Source organism: Hyaena hyaena, unplaced genomic scaffold (assembly GCF_003009895.1).
Source record: "Hyaena hyaena isolate Hyena2069 unplaced genomic scaffold, ASM300989v1 scaffold_20, whole genome shotgun sequence".
Taxonomy (NCBI): domain Eukaryota; kingdom Metazoa; phylum Chordata; class Mammalia; order Carnivora; family Hyaenidae; genus Hyaena; species Hyaena hyaena.
Window position 1 is genome coordinate 4553801 of NW_024080652.1, and position 14673 is coordinate 4568473.

Genomic DNA, 14673 nt, shown 5'->3' on the forward strand with positions numbered 1-14673 from the left:
AGGAGACCCTGGTACCAGGGACCCGCCACACTCACAAGCAGAGAAGCCACAGGGACCTGCAAAGGCTGCTCGTCACACCTGCACCCGGGCCACTCGGGCTCCTGGCTTGTTGGAAGCGCCACACAGGACCCCGGGCTGGCGGAAGGGCATCAAGGACCCCCGCCCCACTCTGTGCGCCTTCTTCGCGCCTTCTTCCTTCCTTCCTTCCTCCTTCCTCCCTCCCTCCCTCCTTCCTTCCTTCCTTCCTTCCTTCTTTCCTTCCTTCCTTCCTTCCTTCCTTCCTTCCTTCCTTCCTTCCTTCCATCCATCCATCCATCCATCGGGTCTGGACTCCTGCGACTGTCACTGGGCGGGAGGCACCCGGGCTGCGCACGTCGCGCAGCTTCCGCACCAAGACAGTCCTGCCGGTGAGGGGCGGGGGGGGGGGCCGCCGGCTGCCCCCCGAAGGTCCTCTTCTATGGGGTGGCTCCCCTTTCTCTGGAAGGCTTCCTCCGGCCCCGGCGCAAGGCACACTGCCACTCGGCGGCACGCGGGGCCGGCCTAGCGGATGGGCCTGAACGGGAACGTCATGCCCGAGATGAAGGTGTGGCCTGGGTGTGTGGGCAGCGCGGGGTGGGCGGCGGGGTGGGCCGGCACGGCCCCGTAGCCCAGCGGGGGCGTGTGGATGTGGGGGTAGAAGCCTGGGGGGAGCGCCGCGTGGGGCGCCTGCTGCACCGGGCCTGAGATCACCAGCTGGAGCAGGCTGCAAATACAAGGACAAGGGTTAGGCGCGCGGCACTGGGTGAGCCTGTCCGCTAGTGGACGTGCTGCGGCCGGGAAAGGACAGAAGGCCGTGGCGTGGCGGTGGCCTCCCGTGTCTGCCACGAGGGGCACCGGCTGCAGGCACAGAGCCTGCAGGTTTCCAGGCGCAGAGATCTGTGAACTCGGAGAGCATGGGGGTGGCTTGTGGCTGGGGAAGAGCGGCAGGAGGGGACCTGGAGGTGGCAGGATTGAGACTGCCCCCTCCCCCGACCCGCCCAGCAGAGGAGAGCATCCTGCAGGCATCAGAGAAAGCACAAGGCAGGTAACAGAGGCGGGGCGGCGGCAAGACTGCCGAGGAAGGGTCTTCACAAGGCTTACGGTCCCGGGGAGCTCTGGGCACAGCCTCAGCGTCTGTGGCCTAGGGACCCCCACGTCCGGTTCAGCCCCAAGTACACACCTAAGAGGGTCACAACCAAGCCTCGACGGCATGAAGGGCAGCAGGCCACAGTCATTCGTAAGTGACTGAGTCTCAGCTGAATTCCAAGCACAGCCACTTGATAGCAGGCCTTTCACAGACTCTACCGGAAACGGGATAAGCCCCGGCCCCGAGACGGGCCAGGCCAGGACCAAGCCCCTTCCCATCTTCAGGGGCCACCTCCCATCCACCCCGGCAGGAGCTGCCAACTCTCTTGCTTACTTCCTCCTTCACTCTCCGGGTGACAGCCACACTCCAGCCCTACTCTTCACACCCTGCTACTACTTCCCCAACTCCCTTCGGCCCTGGCACCAGGCGCCCAGCACTTTCTCCACCCTGTGCTCTCCTCTCTGTGATCCCGGACATGCGTGGCCTGGGTCTCCCTCCTGGAATCCCTTTCGGTTTCCAGTGTTGGTCCTTCTGGATCAACCTGAAGAGCTCCCTCTGACCAGTCCCATCCTTGCCAGCCCCAGGCTCCCTCCCAGCAAGACCAGCAAAGATTTCTCACTTTCCCACCGCCAGGAGTGTTGAGGCCTAGCCCACCCACATCCTGCAGTCGAACCCAAATACCCAATCACCACCGGTTAAGGCCAGAATCATTCTCTGGCAGTCTCCTCTTCAAGACCGAGGCCACCCTCTCCAGCTGAGGCCTCCCCAGCCTGGCCCCTCCCTTGCTCCCCTGGCCTCTGCTTCAGACATACTGGCTCTGCTCTTGGTCTCCTAGCTACACCCTGGGGCTGCACCCTGTTGGGTTCTGTCTACACTGGCCTCTCTACATCAACCGTTCAAGCCCATCATTCACACTCAGGACCCCTCATCTCTCCCTCACACTGACGGCCCTGCTTGGTCCATGAGCAACCCCAGGCCCTTTGCTCTGGTCAGCTAGCTACCTGGAACTGTGAGAGGTGGGGGCTAAGTCTTCTGCAGACTGACCGTCACCCGCTCTCACCTCCCCACTCCCGAGTATAAAGGCTGGTGCCCAGAGCCCACAGGAGGCACTCAGGCAGTAAATTGAGGGCAGGAAGAAAGCTGGTACCTTGAGTGATCTGAAGCTCTTCTCAGCCCTTTTCATTTATGTTACTACTTTTTACAACTCAGGGTGAGAAATTCAATCAAAATAAGTAAACATATAAATAAATCTAAGGAGAGCATTACAGAGGCAAAATTTAGGTCATTCGTTTGTTTGGACCTGTTCACGCTGCCAGAGATAAAACGGGTTTCAAGAAGTTTATTCAGAAAGACAATTAACGGAAGAGAGACTACCAGAAGTCAAAGAAGTTTTCCAAGTGACTACGAGTCCTCTTTGCCTGCATCGGTGCCAGGCTGCCCCTGGGGGGCTGGGTTCTCGTATGTGTCAGGAGGGCGGGGCACTGGCTGTTAGGTCCCACCGGGATTCCAGTGGGGACCCCTAGTGATGATGCTGAGATGATAAAGGATTTATACCCTATCATCATTTTAATGCCCTGAAAACATTCAATATTAAAGAACAGCTGTGCACAAAGAAGAGAAATACTACAACGGAATTATTGGAAGAAGGGCAGAAACATGCCAACTTATGCTAACAATGTCCTCAGATACCAGGGAATTCTCCTACAGCCAGGGGAGCGGGGGAAGGGGAGAAAGAACAGTGTGGGCTCTTGAGGGAAAGGGGCCCCTGGACAAGCTGTCCGTGCTGTGACAGAGTATCTCTATCAGGACCGTCCTGTTCCACCAGGAGCCATGGCACTGATATGATACTTGGTTTTCGTGTCTACCCAGACACCTGACCGAAGCTGCCCCTTGCCTGCGGGGCCTGACACGGAGGTCCCCAGCCATAGGTGGGGACGAAGCCCTCAGACTGCAAGCACTCTTGCCATCAGCCCATGAGCCCACTCTGGCCAAGTCTGGTGACTGGTCTGCCATGCGTGCCCAGACGCAACGGCCCCGGCGGAGACAGCAGGCCGGGCCCTGGGCAGCCATGAGCACACTCGGTGCGATCGACAGGGCCCGGTGGGCTCGCGTAGCCTCCATCCACACTGCCTGCCAACGCCAGCCCTGGAGCCCTAGCCCCTGACCGTGCCCATCTAAAGAAACAAGGGCATTAGTAATCCTACTGCCTTCCCGCGACTGTTTCCTGTCCTTGTGCATACTACCCTGCCTTCAGCTGGAAACATTTCCTCACCAGGTTGCCACGATTACTAATTTTAGTAGATATGTAATTTCTGCCCTTCCGATGTGCCACTACTAACTTACGAGGTAGCCCTGTGCTTTGGGACTGTTGGGTTGTTTCCAGCTTTTTGCTACTAGAAATGCGCATCTGCATGAAACATTTTTGCACACTTGGCTTTTGCTTCTTAGAGGCAGTGAAACCAACCTGATTATGCGACAAGCCTAAGTTATGAGTGTAGCAGTGGGAGCAGGTAATACTTCTTAGATACTTGGTCCACACTAAGTACTGTTCCAAGTGCTTGCTAAGTTTTTACTCTAGTCCTCACAAAAATTCTATCTCAGGGGGTGGGGCGGGAGAGGTGGGGGGAGCAGACAAGAGGCAGGTACAATTATTTTCTTGATTTTACATCAAAACAAGGCAGTGGAAGACAAAGAACTTGCCAAAGGTCACACGGACAGCAAGCAGCGGCCTGGACTCTCCCCCAGCAGCTGTGTGACTCCGCAGCTCCTGCCCTTCACCTCTGTCACCGCTGCTGCCCCCAAATGATGACAATAACCACCATTTACGGGCAGATTCCCACGAGCCAGGGACTCGGCCTGGAAGTTTACAGACACCATCGCATTTAATCCTTCCTCCAACCCTGGGCACAGGTGAATTATCCCCCCCACTTTACAAAGGAGGAAACCAAGGTTCAGAAACAGGCTAAGGGATTGCCCGAGCATCACGGAAAACCAGTCGGAACCATGCTCAGGACCCAGTCAGTGCCATCTGTCAAAGAGGCCTAACTGCCACGCTCTGCCCCAGGGCCGTGGCTCTGAAGTATTTCCCAAAGGGCTGTGCAACCCACAATACCACCAACATACACGCAGGGACGCCAGAAGTCACCCCAAAACATGTGTGTTAAGTGCATGGAAAATGGCAACGAGCTTCCTCTGGTTTGTTTCCTGGACTCCCAGGCAAGATGGCCTCATGTCCTCGAGTTACTCTCTCATGTGGGTCATGCCATCCCACCCTCTATGTATCATCGGGTCCTTCGACGGCTCCTTACACACAGAAGCCCTCCCCAAGTCCAACCCCACCCCCGCCCGGCTAGCCGTTTTCAAGAGGGCACTTACTTATTATGAGGCAGCCTGGAGCACAAGGTTCTCAGGTCATCTGAAATCAAGGAGACACATAATCAGGAACAGATGGGGACAACACGGTCAAGTGTACATGGAGTTCTTTTCAAAGACACTGGCAAGCCAGCAACAGTGCCTGTAGCACATTTTCCTGTCACCACTCAGAAACTGCGTTCTCTCAGGCACCTGGGCGGCTCAGTCAATTAAGTGGCCGACCCTTGGTTTCAGCTCAGGTCACTCTCACACCCTTGTGGGTTTGAGCCCTGCATCTGGCTCTGCGCTGGCAGCACAGCACCTGCTTGGGATTCTCTCTCCACTTCCTCTGCCCCTTCCCCAATCACGAGGTCTCTCTCAAAATAAACTTAAAAAAAAAACCAACAAACAACAAAAAACTGTGTCCTGTCTTCCTTCAATTCTTGCTTTAACAACGAGGCTCCAAAGAGAGTACATGACTCGGGAGAGGGGCAGGTCCACCGGCCATCTGGCAGGTGGCTGGGAAAGGCTCCAGGGGCAAGGCTCTCCCTGAGCAGAGCAGGTGCTCCAGGCGTCCCGAGAGCGCCGAGGGGGAAGCCAAGTAGGACACGTACCACATGAGTGCTGCTTGGGGCCATAGGCCACTTCTGTGAGCCCACAGTCGGCAGACAAGCACAAATCCTACTAGACTCTGGGAGAGGCCAGCACCGCCATGCAGGAGAATCAGGAACCCGGAAGCAGGTGAAGGGAATGTTTTGTGCACTAGAACCTGTGCACTGTGGTATGTAACTCATGCCTCCGTAAAAAAGGATGCAGAAAAAAAAAGGATTCTCTGCGAGGGGGGACAGTGAGGGGTCATCCTTGCTCCCGAGGGACTCCCACTCCTGGGCAACATGGCCAGGAGACACTGAGACATCGTAGTCAGTGTTCTAAGCTCTGTGACTTCACCCTCATCCCTTGCACTACGAGGAAAGAAGCTGTAGAGGGGCACAGAGCCACACGTGTCCACGAGTCCCTATTTTCCTTCTTTTTTTTTTTTTTTAATGTTTTTTTTTTTTTTTTTTTTTTCTAGGAGAGAGAAAGAGAGAGAGAGCGTGAGCAGGGGAGGGTCAGAGAGAGAGGGAGTCACAGACTGAAACAGGCTCCAGGCTCTGAGCTGGCAGTCAGCACAGAGCCCGACGCGGGGCTCGAACCCACGAACCGCGAGATCATGACCTAAGCGAAAGTCGGACGCTTAACCGACTAAGCCACCCAGGCGCCCCTCCCTATTTTCCTTCTGACGGGCGGTGGCCACCCTGTCCCCAGGAGGGCCTGGGCCGGGGAGTCCTCACCTCGCGTGCACAGCAGGGCTCCAGAGGCCATGGCCACCTGCAGGGCTTGGGCCAGCCGGTCCAGAGATAGCTCAATCTCCTGGGAGGCGTTCAGGGGGTTCAGTTCATCCGCCAACCTGTTGATCTCCTCCACCAGTGGGACCATGTGGTCAAACAGGATGAGCCCCAGGCGCCCATAAAGATTCTTCTCGGTCAAGTGCACCTGGAGCATCATAAGGACTTGGAGGACGCTGAGGTGGAGCTTCGAGTACAAGAGGTGGGAGTCTCTGTCCATCCCTCCCGAGTCCTTTGCAACTTTGGTGGTGACGTGGCCGTTGGACAAGGAGGGCTTCTTCTTCCGTTTATAAGCCAGAGGGGCCTTCACACACCAGCGGATCAATCCAGTGAGTGGTGTGAGCTCTAAAAATCCTATTGGGAGATTGGCAGCAATCGGGGTATTTAAAAAAGTGATGAGAATCAACCTCGGGTCCTCGAAAATCCAGCTGACGATCATCTCAAGCAAGTCCGATGGTGGGATGAGCTCATCTGCCAACAGAGACGCTGTGAGTCAGACAGGCGCACGGCCCCAGCGATGTCAGCGGATGGAGGGGAGACGGACCCAAGTACACACTGCTCAGCACCTGATGCTCACACCACATACTCCGCTTCCCTATTTTCTGTCCCCTTTCCTAGAATGTCCCCTCCGTAGGAATGGGACTCTTGTCCTGGTCCATGCTTAGCCCCAGAGCCAGGACTGTCTGGCCACAGTGGGGCTCAAAAAAATATCTATTAAATTAACACTTCCCTAGAACTCCTCCATCCCTGAAGTTCATCCTATGGGTACATGTAAATACATTTGCACACTCTTTATGTCCCAAACTACTGCCACTCTCCGTCCCTTCCCAGAGAGTAGCTTTTGTCTCCTGTGACGGCTACCGTGGCCTTCACAGACCAGTTCAGAGTGCGCTCAGTGATCGGTCAGCTGCCAAGATCCCAGCCCCCCAATCTGAAATCTCTGTCTAGGCAAAGCCTGACCTCCTGTGACCCTGGAGACCTGGCACGTTCCATAGCCTAGACAGAGAACAGCAACAAAAACAAACGTTGATGTTTGTTCTGGGTTTGCGAAGGGCCAGGTGCTGTTCTAAACCCTTTACACAGATTAACTCACTCCTCAAACAGCCACCTATTACAGAGAGGATGGGGAAACCGAGGCATGACGATGTTAAGTCACTTCCCCAGGACTTATTCAAAGTATGAGGTGGGCCCAGATCTGGCCCCAGGGGACCTGTCTTACCCAGCTGGCCGCATTGGCACCCTGAGGCTGGTGCACAGCGCTCTTGGGTCGTCTGCGGGCATGGCCTGGATCCCCAGCCACCCATCTCTGGGGCTGTCCGGCCCTCAGCTTGCAGAGCACTAAGGATGACAGAGCCCGTTCCGGGTCACTGAGGCTGGACCCGAGCAGGAGCCAGGAGAGCAGGAGCCAGGAGAGCAGGGGGCAAGTGAGACACGTGCTGCTCTTTCTCAAGAGACTGGGGCCTTCTTCCCTGAGACCATGCCCCCGCCACACTAGAGGTAAATCGTGCCCCGCCCTTTGGTCATGAAATGTCGTCTGTGGCCTTCACATGGCAAAATGAACCGTGGGGTGGGGGGGCGAACCTTGTGTATGAGCCCTTGTCCTCCCCAAGAGGCTTCTGTCTGGGGAACACCAATCTCACGCCCTCTTGTCGGGCACACCACCCTTCCTGCCCGACACACTCACACTCACACACACACACACACACACACACACACACACACACAAGCTGAGGCACCTCTGAGAGCCTGAGGGCAGCATGTGCACGCGGTGTGTGCACTGAGTGCGTGTCTGCGAGCCTGAGGGTGGCGTGTGCACTGAGTGCATGTCCGCAAGTGGACCACCTCCATGGCTCTTCCTACTCGCAGACACAGCTTCTCAGCGCCGTCTGGGCCAGACAGGGTTCTGTCTCCGAAGGGGAGTTCCTTCCATCTTGTGGCCTGGAGGCCACAGACTCCCCAGAAAGGTGCCCAAGAGCAGCAGAGGTCACCATTCTGACCGTGGCCCCCAGGTCCATCCGCTAGGGCGACTGCTGTGTGCCCGGCCACCTCCCTGTCTCCGGACTCCCCAGGCCATATACATTAGCTTTCTGTACGTCAATCATACCTCCATAAAGTGGCTTAAAAAAAAAAAAAAGACAAAAAAACCACTGACCTATCAGATTGGCAACTGGCTTAAGAGAAAAATACCACGTCTCATATCCATTCTAGAACACTGGTGATATTCTCTGAACACTGCTTCCTTTTCCACACTATCTAATCTATTAGAAACTTTAAGGCCAATTTCCATCCTTGATGGCCTGGAATCACTGATGACTGCAAAGGGCGACTGGGATGTTGCAGGATGGGCTGAATTAAATCCTTCCTATGGGAAAACTAGGGGCCTGACTACTGTCCCTGGACATCAACAGCTCCGAGGAAGCTATGCAGGAAGCCAGGGAGAACCCTGCTCACAAGACTGGCCCCTCATCCCAGGGGCACGCTGCTGTGACAGAAAAGACGTGAAAGTGCATGTGACTGTGATACGCAAGTTGACATTCACAACTACGTCCACGTGAGCTTTCTCAAGGGAACTGAAAAGCTGAAGAGCAGGGAGTGGGGAGGGTAGATAAAGGTACAAGCAAAATGAGAATCAAATATAACCAGGGTGCTGCTGGGCTGAGCAAAGACAGAATCATGGAAGGCTCTCCAGCTGCTGGCTCGGCTGTCAGACTAGAGTAAGATAATGCTCGTCAGCCCTCTGAGCGGCGAGAGCCCTGGGCAAGGGACGAGGGACCTGAAACAGAAAAGGAGGCTTTTCTGCAGAAAAACTGCTTACCGGGATGGGGCCCAAAACCTTCTCATGTGGAAACCCAGGCCACAGCCCCTCTCTGGGAGCCCGCGTGAGCCGTGGGGGTCCCACAGGGACAGACGTGAGAGGATGCAGTGCTCCACAAACCTGTTTGTCAACCTGTGTTCCCCGGAAGTCACCCCCAGGGAGGAAAGAAGGCAGCGGGGCCCAGTGATTGTGGGGCTGAGACCCCCGCCCCAGCTCAACCAGAGCGGCTCATATTGGTGTTCTTGACTTGGGAGTCTGCAGAAAATGACTTGACCCGAGGGCTCTGATGCTGGGTAGGGACGGGCGTCACAGGCTCCTCCCAGGTGAAGTCAAATGCCATTTACTGGCTGCCCTGAGGACCTCGCCTGGCATCTTCCTGAGGAAGCCACAGAAACATCATGAGAGTTGAAGCAACACGCGTGTTTCCTCGCATGGTAGGCTGAGGACACGTCACCACCTGGCTGGGACTGTGGCCAAAAATACTGAACTTGAATCTTGCATAAGGAAACGATCAGATAAATCTATGGGGCACCTGGGTGGCTTAGTCAGTTAAGCGTCAGACTTCGGCCCAGGTCATGATCTCATGGTTCATGGGCTCGAGCCCCATATCGGGCTCTGTGCTGACAGCTAGCTCAGAGCCTGGAGCCTGTTTCAGAGTCTGTGTCTCCGTCTCTCTCTGACACTCCCCTGCTCACGCTGTCTGTCTGTCTCTCTCTCAGAAATAAATTAAAAAAAAAAAAATCTAAACTGAGGGACATTCTGCAGAACAACAGGTCTGAGCTCTTCCAAAATATCAGTGTCAGGGATGCCTGGGTGGCTCAGTAGGTTAAACATCCAACTTCGGCTCAGGTCATGATCTCATTTCATGAGTTCAAGCCCCATGTTGGGCTCTGTGCTGACAGCGCACAGCCTGGAGCCTGCTTTGGGTTCTGTGTCTCCTCTCTCTGCCCCTCCCCAACTTGCACTGTCTCTCTCTCTCTCAAAAATGAAAACATGTTAAAAAAAAAAGTCAATGTCAAAAAAGAGACTTCTTAAAATGCTTCATCTGTTCAAGATTTGAAAGGGCCAAAGAGACATGACAGCCATGTATAATGTATGATCCCTGATGGGATCCTGAATTTTCCTGACCTCTGAGGGGGATGGGGGTAGAGGCTATTACTGCAATGATCAGGGAGATCTGAATACAGGGTATATAAAAGATAATACTATTCCCTCATTCCCTCAATATTTAATTTCTTAGGCATGATGGGTTAAGTAAAGGAACGCTCTTGTTCCTGGGAGAAAGATACACGTTTAAAGACTTGGTACAAGACATTGGTAACCAACTCTCAAAAGTTCAGGAAAAGCAAATACCTGTGAGTGTGTGTGAAAGGGGCAGAGAAAGAAAGGAAGAAAGGAGGAGAGAGAACAAATGGTAACAGGTGGTAAACTCAGGCGGGAGTGTTGCAATTTACAATAACCTTGTAACTTTCCTGAAATTGTTACATCTGGAAATAACAGTGTGGGATAACAAAGCAATTCCTGCCTGGGGAGAAAGCCAGGTCTTCCCCAGACATCAGACCCTCTCATTTTTAGGCCACCTGGCCCTCAGACCACTCTGAACCACGCAAGTGCATGAATGACTAAGACAAGTGACCTGCTCACAAATTCCAGAAGCCCGGGTTGTCCGCTTCTTCACTTTCAGCCGAAAATAAAACACATGTTTCGTAAGAAAAAAAAAGGCCAAAGCATTCACTAGACGCTTGTCCTGGGCGTTCGAGGGGAAATGGAAGTGGCCATCAGCTGAGCTTCTGGAGAGCCACAACCTGTTCAGCCTTACCTGATGACAGGTCATAGAGCGCAGTGACGGAGGTGATGAGCTGGCAGCAGAAGCGAGGGCTGGCACTGAAGATCTGCTTCAGCGTCTGCACGGATCCTGGCACCAGGCAGCAGTAGTCGTCCACCAGGGCCCTGGCCAACCTCACGCAGTACACCACTGGCGTCCGCTGCAAAGAAGCCACAGGCCACATAAACACGTGTTGTGGCTGGGAGGCTACAACTACGTACTTAAGGGGAAGACACACACCCCCCCCCCCCAGAACAGGCAGATTCACCTCCCAGAGGGGACAAAGATGTGCACAGCTCATTCTGAGGCAGGGCTTGGCCAACGAAAGCCCACAGGCCCAAGCCATCCTGCCCCCAGGGTTCTTTCATGTGCTTTCTGTGAATCAGAAGCGTGTATCTGCTAATCTGCGTGCCTGTCGAGTAAGGCTGGTCCAACACTACCAGGACAGAGTTGAGTGGTTGTGAAATAGGCCATACAGTTTGCAGAGCCTCACATATTTCCTGTCTTGCCCTTTAATAAAAGGCCTGCTGACCCCTGCTTTGAAGTGCAGTTAGCAAAGCTCTCTGCGGACTTCAAGGAGGATATGACAACTTGTGGGGCCTTACAGGTGAGACTCCAAAAACAGGAACAAATGGGGGCTACCACCCGGAAGAGCTTGAGGAGAGTCTGTGAGCTATCACAGGATTCAGAGCAGTGCTTTCTCCCTTTCTCTTACAATCCTATCCTTTTTTTTTTTTCTTAACGTTTATTTTTATTATTGAAAGATAGAGAGACAGAGCATGAGCAGGGGAGAGGTAGAGAGTGAGGGAGACACAGAATCTGAAGCAGGCTCCAGGCTCTGAGCTGTTAGTACAGAGCCTCATGCGGGGCTCAAACTCACAAACAGAGATCATGACCTGAGCCGAAGTCAGATGCTTAACCGACTGAGCTCCCCAGGCGCCCCTCTTACAATCCTATCCTTAGAGGTTTCCGTGATTCTTTCAAATCCTGTATTACCATCCTCTGCTTTTTCCTTCCCACTCAGAGGCCGATGTGCAGCCAGGGCCACATTCAACAGCTGCTCAGCAAGTTCTAGTTCCAAAGGCCCCAATGTGGCCTCCAGGGGAAACTGCAAGTAGAGAGCTTGCCAGATTGTTCCCTCAGGCTGAATTTTGTCCCTACAACCTCAGACCAGCCAACCCCAGCTTCCCTAGCAGGGAGTGGTAGCCACTAGCCCTGGGGGTGGGGGTGAGGGGTTGGGGGTGGGGTGGCAATCCTTGACAAGACTCTTCCCTGTCACTGACATCTGCTTTTATTTTGCCAAAAAGCCAGCACAACAGCATCAGGAGAGGTAAGGGGGGAAATTATGTGATGAATTACAAGAGGCTAAGCCTGACCTCACTAAGGGATAGAGGTAATTGTGAGATTAAATACAGCACACACAATCAGGTCAGATTCTCCAGAAGTCAGATTGGTAAGAATTAATGTATAGATTCTGCTGAAGCTTACCTGGGTGCTACAGAGAACAATGTATATTTTTCAAACCAAATTATGAGGATAAACAGTTTTTTTTTAATTTTTAAATGTTTATTTATTGAGGTAGAGAAACAGCATGAGTGTGGGAGGGGCAGAGAGTGGGAGACACAGAATGTGAAGCAGGCTCCAGGCCCTGAGCTGCCAGCCCAGAGCCTGACACGGGGCTCGAACCCACAAACTGTGAGATCATGACCTGAACTGAAGTTGGATGCTTAACCGACTGAGCCACCCCGGCACCCCGAGGATAAACAGATTTCAAAGGAAACATCTACATAAACTGGGGAAGGGGGAATAACCGCAAATGATTTCAAGTACTTGAGATTAAGCAGGTCTGTGAAACTGAATGTGGTAAAGTCTGTTAGCTTAATAGAGAATCATGTTAATCAAAAATCTGATAAATAATTACTCTAGGGGCACCTGGGTGGCTTAGTTGGTTAAATATCTGACTTTGGCTCTCGTCATGATCTCATGGTCATGGGTTCGAGCTCCTCATTGGGCTCTGTGCTGACAGCTCAGGGCCTGGAACCTGCTTTGGATTCTGTGTCTCCCTCTCCCTCTGCCCCTTCCTGGCTTGTGCTCTCTCAAAAAATAAATAAATGTTAAAAAAAATTTAATATAATTACTCTAAGTAGATTATCAATTTCTGAAAGACTCTGAGTAATAAAGCAAACCAAAATGAATCTTTCAGAGTACCATCTAACACAAAACCTATTGTAAATATACATTTTTTCCCTCTGATATTTAAAAATGACTATGGGGGGGGGGGCGCCTGGGTGGCTCAGTTAAGTGTCTGACTTCAGTTCAGGTCATGATCTCACGGTTGGTGGGTTCGAGCCCCGCAACCGGTTCTGCTCTGACAGCTAGTTCAGAGCCTGGAGCGTTTCAGATTTTGTATCTCCCTCTCTCTCTGACCCTCCCCTGTTCATGCTCTCTCTCTCTCTCTCAGAAATAAATAAAACACTTAAAAAAAATTTTTTTTAATGGCTGTTCGGTCCACATCCATTGGAAGAGCCACCATCTTTGCAATGTCACCCTGGAGCAATGCAAAAGAATTCACATGCTTACTGACCCAACTGCATAATTTAACTTCTAACGATCTTTAAACAGACAAAAAAAAATCATATCTTGGAGGCTACACGGGTAGCTGTTTTCAGAATACTAACTTACCATTTTCAACTAAGGAAAATGATTTTTCACATATTCTGAAGATGGAACTTTTTTTCTTTTTAAATTCATTCACCATTCCAAACTATTGTTTTCTCAAGAATGATTACTACTACCTGTCTATAAATATAGACACCAGGGTAATGACACCAAGAAGGTAACATACAGAAAACGCCTCTCCTGAAAGCCAATCAAGGGAAAATTCCTGACACTAAAACCCTCTTCAGAGGCTCTCAGGAGAAGGCTCTTTCTAGAGAAGTACCTGGAGCCAGGAGGCTGCACACTCCAACACTGGGATCCGACACACAGCCACCGCCATGGAGACCAGTTTTCCCAACAAGCTCATCCGGTTGTCATCAGCCTTGTTCCCTTGGGGGCTGAAAAGGGATGAGAAAATAATCTGCCGGACAGAGTCCTTGGTTTGCTCCTGGAAATAATTGCACATGATTTCAAGAAGTTGGAGCTCCTGAAGTGAATTCAACCTCTGTAAAACAAATCCAAGAGAAACGATAAAAAAGAAAGAAAAGAAAAGAAAGAAAGAAAGAAGGAAAGAAAGATACTTTAACAGACGCCTTAATTCGTAGAGTGACAAGACAGAAAATACACTACTTCCCCCAGGTAACTGTTCACCCCTCTTAAAGGCCGGGTCCCAGGGGGCAGAACTCTGTTAATCCCGGGAAACGTCACTATACAGATGCAGACATCATCCTGGGCGGACTCAAGATGACCTATAGCGGTTTGAGACTCTAGGTTACAGGCCTTTAACGTCTCTTCCTGTAACACCACTGACACCGGGCTGTCGCACGCCCCGCAAAACACGCACACAGCTGAGCAATGCTCAGGACGCCAGAGAAGGCGGATCTGGGCTGCTGAGAAGGAGCACGGCCAAGGGCGAGAACAGAGGCTGGGAGAGCAAGCGGGTCTGTGGTTTGGCAAATGCTTGCCACCGCAAGAGGAGGAAAAGGAGTTTCCTTGTCGCGGACGCGGGCATCCCGGCCGACCGCCGCACCTTGGGCTGCGCGCCGCGCTCCTTGGGCACCTGGAACACGAACTCCTCGAGCAGCTCCACGGGGCCCTTGTCCACGATGGGCAGCGGCGCGCTCTGCAGCTGGCTGCTGAAGTAGATGTCCAGGTGGTACAGCACCTCCTTGGCGGCGCTCAGCGCGTCGCGGCGCAGCAGCGAGTGGCGGATGTCGCTCATGGTGCGGCCGCTGCGGCCCGGGGCGTCCGGAGGGCGTCCGCACTTCCGCCCCGGGCCCCGCAGGCGCGCCCGCCGCCGCCGAGACAAAGAGACCGCGACCCGGTCTCTGCCCGCCGCCCCCGGCGCCCGCCCTCCCGCCGCTCCCGCCCCGTCCTGCTCAGGGAGCCATCGCCGCCGCCGGCCAGCAGAGGCTCGGCCGTGCGACTGCGGCGCCACCGAGGGCAGCGGGAGCCCGACGCCTCGGAGTGAACGGCGGCGGAATGCCGAGCGCGGCGACGGCGGCCCGCAGGGGCCAAGCGCGGGCCGCGGCGG

At 53.6% G+C, this 14673-nt stretch overlaps 1 protein-coding gene across 1 annotated transcript; it reads right to left on the reverse strand.

Moving 5' to 3' along the window:
• Window positions 1–267: 267 nt before the first annotated feature.
• Window positions 268–14630, reverse strand: CUNH7orf26 (chromosome unknown C7orf26 homolog). Its single transcript, XM_039226146.1, has 6 exons — window positions 14170–14630; window positions 13423–13644; window positions 10476–10641; window positions 5788–6312; window positions 4481–4520; window positions 268–742 (listed from the first exon to the last, which is right to left on the reverse strand). The coding sequence occupies exons 1-6, from the start codon at window positions 14359–14361 to the stop codon at window positions 541–543; spliced, it is 1347 nt and encodes a 448-aa protein (XP_039082077.1). The 5' UTR covers window positions 14362–14630; the 3' UTR covers window positions 268–540.
• Window positions 14631–14673: the final 43 nt, after the last annotated feature.

Coding starts and splice junctions, on each gene's coding strand:
- CUNH7orf26 (XM_039226146.1), bottom strand. CDS start 14,361: ATGAGCGACATCCGCCACTCGCTGCTGCGCCGCGACGCGCTGAGCGCC. Junction 6,313..10,475: donor GCTCTATGACCTGTCATCAG/GTAAGGCTGAAC, acceptor CTCTGTTGGCAG/ATGAGCTCATCCCACCATCG. Junction 743..4,480: donor TCCAGGCTGCCTCATAATAA/GTAAGTGCCCTC, acceptor TTGTATTTGCAG/CCTGCTCCAGCTGGTGATCT.